At 49.7% G+C, this 10,000-nt stretch overlaps 1 protein-coding gene across 1 annotated transcript in view; it reads right to left on the bottom strand.

The window, feature by feature from the left end:
• Nucleotides 1-10,000, bottom strand: part of LOC118228209 (PH domain leucine-rich repeat-containing protein phosphatase 2-like) — a 36,105-nt gene that overhangs the window by 2,135 nt on the left and 23,970 nt on the right. The window contains exons 7-18 of the mRNA XM_035419549.1: nt 9,512-9,658; nt 8,132-8,362; nt 7,314-7,516; nt 6,706-6,766; nt 6,404-6,499; nt 5,185-5,340; nt 3,276-3,476; nt 2,645-2,807; nt 2,129-2,259; nt 1,708-1,821; nt 737-931; nt 1-113 (exon numbers count right to left, since the gene is read on the bottom strand). The exon at nt 1-113 is cut by the window's left edge and continues 119 nt beyond it. Of these exons, the coding sequence (XP_035275440.1) occupies nt 1-113; nt 737-931; nt 1,708-1,821; nt 2,129-2,259; nt 2,645-2,807; nt 3,276-3,476; nt 5,185-5,340; nt 6,404-6,499; nt 6,706-6,766; nt 7,314-7,516; nt 8,132-8,362; nt 9,512-9,658 (1,811 nt within the window). The remainder of the gene's footprint in view (nt 114-736; nt 932-1,707; nt 1,822-2,128; nt 2,260-2,644; nt 2,808-3,275; nt 3,477-5,184; nt 5,341-6,403; nt 6,500-6,705; nt 6,767-7,313; nt 7,517-8,131; nt 8,363-9,511; nt 9,659-10,000) is intronic.

Below are 10,000 nucleotides of genomic sequence, written 5' to 3'. Positions count from 1 at the left end.
TGCCCACGTTGGCCAGCGTGAGGCTGAAGGCCCCGGCCGGGTCCGAGGGCTCGTGGTGGACGTAGCACAGCAGCGCCGAGGCCCCCAGCTTCTGCCCGGCCACGCCCAATTTCCTGCACCGCGCAGGGGGAGGCACAGAGGCACACTGACCATCATATTACACAGAGAGAGCATTACACCAATCACAGAGTCCATTACTAAGGAACATTGGAAGAACGCTGAAGGTGAATGGTGAACACTTTGTGGCTATACTTCCTGTCATCTTGTGGGTAGTAAAGAAGTACTATCTACCAATCACCATCAGTGTTATCATATTGTGAAGTTCCCTGCTGAAAATAGTGAGGTCATGATAATCTTTATGAGTGTTAAGCGTATAAATGCACTATTTAGCACTGCAGAGAGAGGTGCAGCCTGAAGAGGTGAGTCTTCAGTACAGCTCTGTACTCTGGGATTTTCCTAGTATGAAAGTATGAATCAGTTTGTGCTCTGGACAAGTGCAAAAAGTCTGAGATTAGAAGGGCTGAATCTGAATGGCCTGTTCATCAAACTGTTATATAATCTTGTGTGTGTGTGTGTGTGTGTGAGGGAGCAGGCAGTGTGTGTGTGTGTGTTGCAGTGCATGTGTGTGTGTGTGTGTGTGTGTTGTGTGTGTGTGGGTGTGCATGTTTGTGTGTGGGTGTGTGTGAGGGAGCAGGCAGTGTGTGTGTACATGTGTGTGCTAACAGGAAGACAGTACCGGTGTGAGGTAAGGAAGGTGTTGCTCATGTACACATTGTCCACGCTGGAGTGCTGGAGCTCCTCCGACAGCACGTCTCCCATGGTGCACTGCAGCAGCCGAGGCACTTCCTCGTTCCGGTCCCCGTCGAAGATGCCGTACGCAGCCTCTGCACTGTCGCCGAAGTGGTCCACAGCCAACACCGACACACACAGCCTGCAGAGGGGAGCGGGGGCAGGAAATAAAGTATTTTTACTGCTGCTTTCGACATTTAACCAACTTCTTGTTTTGTGTTTAGAACCCCATCTTCCCCGGTCCCCCGCCCACTAACACACCCCCTACCACCAGGGAGCCCGCCTGGGACAACCCCCGGCCCCCTCAGCTGCCCCGGCAGGACATCCCCCATTGATTTATGTTCTTTGCCCTGGCAGTATGTACCTACAGTGAGCCAAACCAAAGAAGCATTCAAACCCGAGAGAGAGAGAGAGAGAGAGGAAGTAGAGAGCGAGAAAATAAGAAAAAGAAAAAAAGAAAGCGAGAAAGACAGCAGGGGTCAGAGCGACACCAGACACTGCGTTCTCGAACAACGCCGTGGTCACAACCCCGTCCGGGGGGCACGGGGAGAGAATGGACTCGTTAAAAATGCAGAGGGAACAGCTGTGCTTTGTATCACACTCACAGGAAGCATTCCACTTCAAAGTCCCTCATATAAACCAGCATACCCGCTGCCAGGGGCTGCTGCCGTCCTTATGCCCACAAGTAATTTATACTTCATGCTTACCAGCAGAACTGAAGCCACTGTATCTGTCTGGGGAAAGGGAGCTAAAACATAACCTTAAGTCTTTAACACAGGGAAACAAATCACAGTACATTAGCCTGCTTCTCCTACATTCTCTTCACTATCTCTCGCTCACATATTTTTTTTGTTCCTCCCAAAGAACTACATTTCCCAGGCACCCCTTTTCCCACATAATCACCGCCCCCAGACTCACTTGTTCCTCTGGCCGCTCATCTCGGAGTACCCATGAGACCAGAGGGCGGAGTTTCCCAGGGAGTCTCCAGCCGTCACTGCTGGCTTCTGGTCCAGCTTCAGGGTGGTGATGTGACTGGGGGGGGGGGGGACCAGGAAACGCACACATAAGTAATGCGCAGCAAGAAAAGGCCAGGTCAAGCTGCTGACCTGTCACATTTTACAAGCCTATTCAGATTCCTTTTGGGTTGCCTCAGTACAATTACAGTGCTCTGCTGTGGTGGAAAGTCTCAAGCCTTCTGTCGAAATCTCATGTCATCCCTGGAGATCACCTCACTCTCACTCTATTCCTTTGTCTCTGTTTGTCTCTCTCTCTCCCTCCCTCTCTCTCTCTCTCTCTCTCTCTCTCCCTCTCTCCTCCTCACTCTCTTTCTCTCTCTCACCTGAAGAGGTTGAGGGTTTTGTGCTCCAGACTCAGGCTGCTGTTGCCTGTCAGGTCGAGCTCCTGCAGGGTGGGGGGCAGAGAGTCCGGCAGCAGGATCTCCGCCAGCTCGTTACAGCTCAGATCAACCAGCTGCAGAGATGGGGGGGGGGCAGAGAGCGAGAGAGGGGGGGGGGGGGGAGAGACAGGGGGAGAGAGGGGAAAGAGAGAACGGGAGGGACACAGAGACAGAGAGAAGGGGAAGAGTGAGAGAGACAGAGACAGAAAGGAAAGAGATAGAGAGGAGGGAGAGTGAGGAAGAGAACATGGCCCACAGGTACACATGAAAATACATACATAAGCCAACACATGCTTGCACACACACCTGTACACAGACTAACACACGATCTCACACACACACACACACACAAACTAACACATGCACATACACATTAATACATGCGGATGTGTACATGCACATGCACAACCATTCTCACACGCACGCACACGCACACGCACACACACGCAGGAGACAGACCTTGATCTCGGGCAGGCTGAGGATGTCGGGGAAGACGCTGATGTGGTTGGAGTGTGCGATGAGCGTGTGCAGTCTCTTGCAGCTGGACACGGTGGACGGCAGGCTCTTCAGCTGGTTCCCGCTCAGGTTCAGCTCCTCCAGCAGCTCAAACTTACTCAGCTTGCTGAAACACCACAGAGACAGGTGCCGTGGGGGGCGGGGCTCAGCCTGGACCAATCAGCACTCTGCACATCATCTTCAAATAGAATCACTTCAATAACCACTGAGTGCTAGATTGGGTGTCAATGCCTGCCTTTCATAATTAAATTTCTTACATACACACACACACACACACGCACGCACAGACACACACACAAGGGAGATATATATCTCCATATTGCTTTCCTGTCTAAGCTGTTTATACACGTTTTAAATAACAGCTCATGGCAAAAAATTTCAATGCATTTCACAAGCATGCAAACACGCATACACACGCACGCACGTACACGCACACACACACACACAAACACACACACAGTCAGTGCTTACCTGGCAGGGAAGGACTGCAGCTGGTTATAGGCCATGTGAAGCACATGCAGAGACACGTACACACACACACACACACAGGCTGCAGACCCAGCCCAGCACTCACCTGGCAGGGAAGGACTGCAGCTGGTTATAGGCCATGTGAAGCACACGCAGGTGCTGGTGTCCCACCAGCAGGGCGGCGCAGTCCTCGTTCAGGCTGTTGCCCGTCAGGTAGAGCTCCTGGAGCGTGCTCAGGTTCTCCTCCGTGTGGCTGCTGGGCGGGACGCTCTCCAGGGAGTTGGCCGACACGTTCAGGTACCTCAGGCTGCCGTGGGGGGGGGGGGGGGGGGGCGGGTCAAACAAGGCCACCGTTTATTTATAACCCTCTTTACAACTCGCTCGCAAGAACATTACCGAAATCAGGAGTGATTACTCTATTTATTGCGGGCGCTTCCCAGAGATTCAGGACATATTTATGACACCAAACTATTGGGAACATGGCGCTGTACACACACATATATATATATATATACATGGCCCGGAAATTCCGCTTGATAATATACAACAGATAAAACAGGAAGCAGAAAGAAAATCAATAATAATACATCATCAAATGGCTGCTATTTAAAAACACTTACTGTAATAAAAGCTCTGCAGAGGGAAAGTGAATGAGGTAAAAAGGCATTTGTAAGACAGTCTTGGTGCTCTGGGGCATCACCTACAAACCCTGATTTAGCAGACAGGAAATGGGAGCAAAGTGCAGCAAAGGAGATGGTTAGTCCATCATGGCTCGCTCTACAGAGAGTGGCCAGCAGGTTTACAGAGCTTTACAGAGAGTGATCACCAGGTTTACAGAGCTCTACAGAGAGTGATCACCAGGTTTACAGAGCTTTGCAGAGAGTGATCACCAGGTTTACAGCGCTTTGCAGAGAGTGATCACCAGGTTTAAAGAGCTTTACAGAGAGAGTGATCACCAGGTTTACAGAGAGTGATCACAAGGTTTACAGAGCTTTACAGAGAGTGGCCAGCAGGTTTACAGAGCTTTATAGATAGTGATCACCAGGTTTACAGAACTCTACAGAGAGTGATCACCAGGTTTACAGAGCTTTACAGAGAGTGGCCAGCAGGTTTAAAGAGCTTTACAGAGAGTGATCACCAGGTTTACAGAGCTTTACAGAGAGTGGCCAGCAGGTTTACAGAGCTTTACAGATAGTGATCACCAGGTTTACAGAGCTCTACAGAGAGTGATCACCAGGTTTACAGAGCTTTACAGAGAGTGGCCAGCAGGTTTAAAGAGCTTTACAGAGAGTGATCACCAGGTTTACAGAAAGTGATCACCAAGTTTACATAAAGTGATCACCAGGTTTACAAAGCTTTACAGATAGAGTGATCACCAGGTTTACAGAGCTTTACAGAGAGTGATCACCAGGTTTAAAGAGCTCTACAGAGAGTGATCACCAGGTTTACAGAGCTTTACAAAGAGTGATCACCAGGTTTACAGAAAGTGATCACCGAGTTTACAGAGAGTGATCACCAGGTTTACAGAGCTTTACAGATAGAGTGATCACCAGGTTTACAGAGCTCTACAGAGAGTGATCACCAGGTTTACAGAGCTTTACAGAGAGTGATCACAAGGTTTACAGAAAGTGATCACAAGGTTTACAGAGCTTTACAGAGAGTGATCACCAGGTTTACAGAAAGTGATCACAAGGTTTACAGAGCTTTACAGAGAGTGATCACCAGGTTTACAGAGCTTTGCAGAGAGTGATCACCAGGTTTACAGAGCTTTACAGAGAGTGATCACCAGGTTTACAGAGCTTTACAGAGAGTGATCACCATTTTTACAGAAAGTGATCACCAGGTTTACAGAGCTTTACAGAGAGTGATCACCAGGTTTATAGAGCTTTACAGAGTGGGGATACAGAGAGGGAGTTAGAGGGTGATAGAGAGAGAGGGAGAGGGGTACAGACTGAGAGAGGGAACAGAAGGGAACAGAGAATCAGGCAGGGAGGACAGGGGACGGCGTGACCTACTTTAAGGCCTTGCAGAAGAGGCTCTCGGGCAGCTCGCCGAGCTTGTTGTGCTGGAGGTCGAGGGCCTCCAGCGGGATGTGGTCCAGCAGGTCCGGCAGTCTGTGCAGCTGGTTGTTTCCCGCCAGCAGTTTCCGCAGACTCAGGCTGCCGAGCAGCCTGGCGCAGGGACAGAGACAAAACCGAGAGCCCCGATTGGATCACACGCGAAACCGCGGCAACGCTGACACCACACAAACCTGTCAACATTCCCATCGGGCCAACCACAACGGGTAGGAGTGCAGCGTATTTTACGACACAAGTAAGACACTCACACACACACGCTCACACACAGGCATACTCACACACACACACACACACGCACACACACGCTCACACACGCTCACACATAGGCACACTCACACACACACACACGCCCACACACACACAAGCATGCACACATGGGCACACACACACAAACACACGCACACATGGCCAAAATACAACAGCAATATATCCATATTTGGGATGATTTCAAGCTATTCTAAAGTTAGCTATTTAAAGCAAGAGAGAAAAACAGTAGGGCACAAGCGTAGTGGCATAGCAGATCTGAGGGTGGTCCAATACTGCAGCTGGGCATGGGAACCCTCACAATCATCTGTGTGGAGGAGCCCTTTCTAGTTATTTCCAGAACTTCCCACTCTAATAAAACTTCAACAATCCCTTCCAATGAGCAGCAGATTAAGCAATGTATTAAAATCCCTGAAATAATGATGAAATACGCTGGAAAGCAGAACACAAGTACTTCCTCAGACGCTAAGGACAGGAATAGTAAACGATTACTACAGTGATAGAAAATGCTAACTACAAGGCAGTAAACGTTTACTACAGGAGTACTAAACATTCGCTACAAGTGCTCACTACAGGGATATGAAATGCCTGTTACAGGATAGAAAATGCTTAATACACGGATAATAAACTCTTCTCTGGGTAGAGGGATAGCACACACGTTCTACAGTTATAGTAAGTGTATAAGCTGCAAAGCCATACTGGATGTATGTATGAAATGCAGAAGAGCAAACTGTGATCTAATGGCAGACAGTTACAAAAAAAAAAACATCTGAATGGGTTGAATGAACAGGACCTGGTCCTCTTGAAGCCTCTGATGGGGAGATGAATAAAAGGTGTGGAACAGGTGAGGGGTGAGAGAGAGGGAGAAAGACGGGGGGATTAGCGGGCACACCTGGAGGGCAGCTCGGACAGCAGGTTGTGAGTGACGTCCAGCACCTCCAGTTTGCGGGTGTCACACACCCAGTCTGGGAGGTACTCCAGGAGGTTCCTGCAAACCACCGGAACGGTCAGCACAGACAGGCGCAGTACCACAGCGCAGCACAAACGAAACACAAGAGCGCCCTCAGATCATATACGCACATGCGCACACACACACACACACACGCACATGGGCAGACATGCACACATATACACACACACACACACATACATGTACGCGTACGCACACACACACACACACACACAACATCTCACCGTGACAGATCCATATGCATCAGGTGGTTTGGAACTGGGTAGATATTGACCGTGGTCAAGCCTGCAAGGGAAAGAACGGCACTTTACCCTAGGCTGAAGTGCGTGTGCAGCAAAATGGAGTTCAATCTGTTCGTGTTTCCTCGCGGGTCAAATAAAACCCCAAATGCCGCAGTACAGTGACGAGGATGATGCCTTTCAGAAGAGATGTTTCACTGAGGTCCTGACATTACATTACATTACATTACAGGCATTTAGCACATGCTCTTATCCAGAGCCACTTACATAGTGGTTACATTTCCCCTCCTCACAGTAAAAAGCACTGTGCGTATGGGGAAAAGCACAATATAAACACAAGGAATAATTGTTATATTATTATATTATTATTATAATTATTCCAATGGGTGACATAGCTCAGGAGGTAAGAGCGGTTGTCTGGTAGTCGGAGGGTTGCCGGTTCGATCCCCGCCCTGGGCGTGTCGAAGTGTCCCTAAGCAAGACACCTAACCCCTAAGTGCTCTGGCGAATGAGAGGCATCAACTGTAAAGCGCTTTGGATAAAAGCGCTATATAAATGCAGTCCATTTACCGTTTACCATTATTATTACTCACGGTTGCTGCTGGCACACAGAGTGCGCAGAGTGAAGCCGCTGAGCGACAGCGCCCCCAGGTGGTTGCGCTGGCAGTGCACGGTCTCCAGGTTGCAGGCCGAGCTCAGGTCCAGGCAGGTGAGCTGGTTGTCCCGCAGGTCCAGGTAGGTCACCTGCTTCACAGCCTCCAGCCCCTCGCTCTGTACCCGGCGCAGTCCGTTCAGCCTGTACGGGGGGCGGGGCAAGAACCACCACAAAAAATATATTTAAAAAAAAACTTACTGAGCGACGTTTGGCCCCCTTAAGTTTATTAATGCCAGATGCCTCTCTGTCATTCAGGGTTCATGGAACCACAGCTCAAGCCTGTCTGACTCTGTAATCCAGTGCAGGTGGACACACAGGTATGTAATTCCTGACCAACCGCCCCCCACTCCACCCAGACAGTAATTCATCATGTCGCCAAGCTCCAGAGACCAAAGGAAGGAGCTCAGACTCCATGGTAACGAAGCCAGACAAATAAAAATATCCCTGCTGACCCTTTTCATGAGAAAACAGAAGTCCCCCCCCCCACCTCTGCTTGCTCGGGGGACAAGAAAGCATTTGGCCCTTCCTGTCAGCGCTGAACTTCCATTTCCTGTCCGTCATTTAATTTCTCTCCGCTCCCCCTCTTCCCGATTCACAGACAGCGGATCCCTCATTGCATTACCGATGCGTATCGATTCCTCACAGAGCCTAAAATGGCCGACGCAGAAGGGTTGTTTTTTGTTTTTTAAACGTGAGGTGTGGAAGACAGGGAGACGAGGGGGGGGGGGTAGCAGCGTAACGTCGCCGCGATCTCACCGCAGGTCGACGGTCTTCAGGTGCGTCATCCTTCCCAGCATCCCCAGTTCCAGGGTCTCCACCCTGTTGCCGGCCATGGCCAGCTTGTCCAGCGCCGTCAGGCCGTCCAGCACCGCGGGGATGTGGGGGAAGTCGTTGAAGGAAAGGCCCAGGCTGCAGAGGCTCTGTAGGCCGCCCAGCTCCTCGGGCAGGGCGCTCAGGTGATTCCCGTCCAGGGACAGCGTCTGCAGGCTGGGGGATGGGCGGGGCGGGGCGGGGGGGGGGGGGATGGCGGGCGGTGGTGGAACAGAGGCAGAGCTCCAGTTAGCCCCTTTCCTCCCCTCCCATTTTACCTTTTACAAGACCAGTATTTCACCGGCTGTCAGACTCTGAGGTGCCGTTCTGTGAAACTGCATTGGTTGAAACTGTTCGCGACCTAGCCCAAATTCATCTGCCAGGGCCGGCGGCTCCAAAACTGGGATGGTTTTAAAGTGAGACTTGTTCTTGTTGTGTGACAGACACGGGCAATTTTAATGCAATGCTCTTCACTGGTCCAATTTTTTAAAATCAAAAATGTATGATAAAAAAATAAGCAGGCAGTGTTTCGTAGAAAATCTGTCCTGAAAAGCAACTGCGTGTGCACACACACACACAATAGGATATCAGCTGTGTGAGTGTACCTAGGCTGGATAACTGTGTAAAAGGTATATTTAAGTCTCTGATATGTTATACTTTGCTCACTTCTATAGTATTAGTATGTATGTGTGCATTTATGTATGTATACTTCATATCACTATTTTTTCGACATTCATTCTTGATGCGATATGCACTCACCGGCCACTTTATTAGGTACACCTGTTCAACTGGTCATTAACGCAAATATCTAATCAGCCAATCACATGGCAGCAACTCAATGAATTTAGGCATGTAGACATGGTCAAGACGATCTGCTGAAGTTCAAACCAAGCATCAGAATGGGGAAGGAAGGTGATTTAAGTGACTTTGAACGTGGCATGGTTGTTGGTGCCAGACGGGCTGGTTTGAGTATTTCAGAAACTGCTGATCTACTGGGATTTTCACACACAACCATCTCTAGGGTTTACAGAGAATGGTCCAAAACAGAGAAAATACCCAGTGAGAGGAAAGTTCTCAGGGCGAAAATGCCTTGTTCATGGCAGAGGTCAGAGGCCAGACTGGTTCGAGCTGATAGAAAGGCAACAGTAACTCAAATAACCACTCGTTACAACCGAGGCATGCAGAAGAGCATCTCTGAACGCACAACACGTCGAAGAATTAAGGCAGTTCTGAAGGCAAAAGGGGGTCCAACCCGGTACTAGTAAGCTGTACCTAATACGGTGGCTGGTGAGTGTATATGACTTGGCCAATACTGTCAACCCTTACCTCTGGAGGTTACCTATCTGTCCCGGTAGGGCGTCGATGCCGTTGCAGGACAGGTTGAGCTCCGTTAGCGAGGCGATGTCACAGATGCATTCTGGGAAGGAGCCCAGGCGATTATGGGACAGATTCAAGCTCTTCAGCTGTGAGAACCTGAGCAGAAACGGCAGAGGGAACAGAAGGGCCCAATCAGCGCACGGGCTCCGACAGAACAGGCTCGTCAAATTCCTTCGGTTTCCCCTCACGTTGGCGCACAGAGAAAGTAATGATGGGAAATAAACGCACGCTAATGCACGCTAGTCATGCGCGATGTGAAATAAAATGGCTGCAGCAAGGATTTAAAACACTGTGCGGAAAAAAACATGTTAATTTCACGATTGAACAGCTGCCTTCAGTAAATGTAGTGCTGTGGTCTGCTTCTGACATAGTGAGAGAAATGCTGTCTTCACAGACAGGTGCGGTTTACTCTTATCTAACAAATCTAGAGCTGAGAGC

This window comes from Anguilla anguilla, chromosome 5, assembly GCF_013347855.1.
Source record: "Anguilla anguilla isolate fAngAng1 chromosome 5, fAngAng1.pri, whole genome shotgun sequence".
Taxonomy (NCBI): Eukaryota; Metazoa; Chordata; class Actinopteri; order Anguilliformes; family Anguillidae; genus Anguilla; species Anguilla anguilla.
Note: the sequence above shows the minus strand (reverse complement) of the source record. Positions and strands in the feature narration are given on the sequence as shown.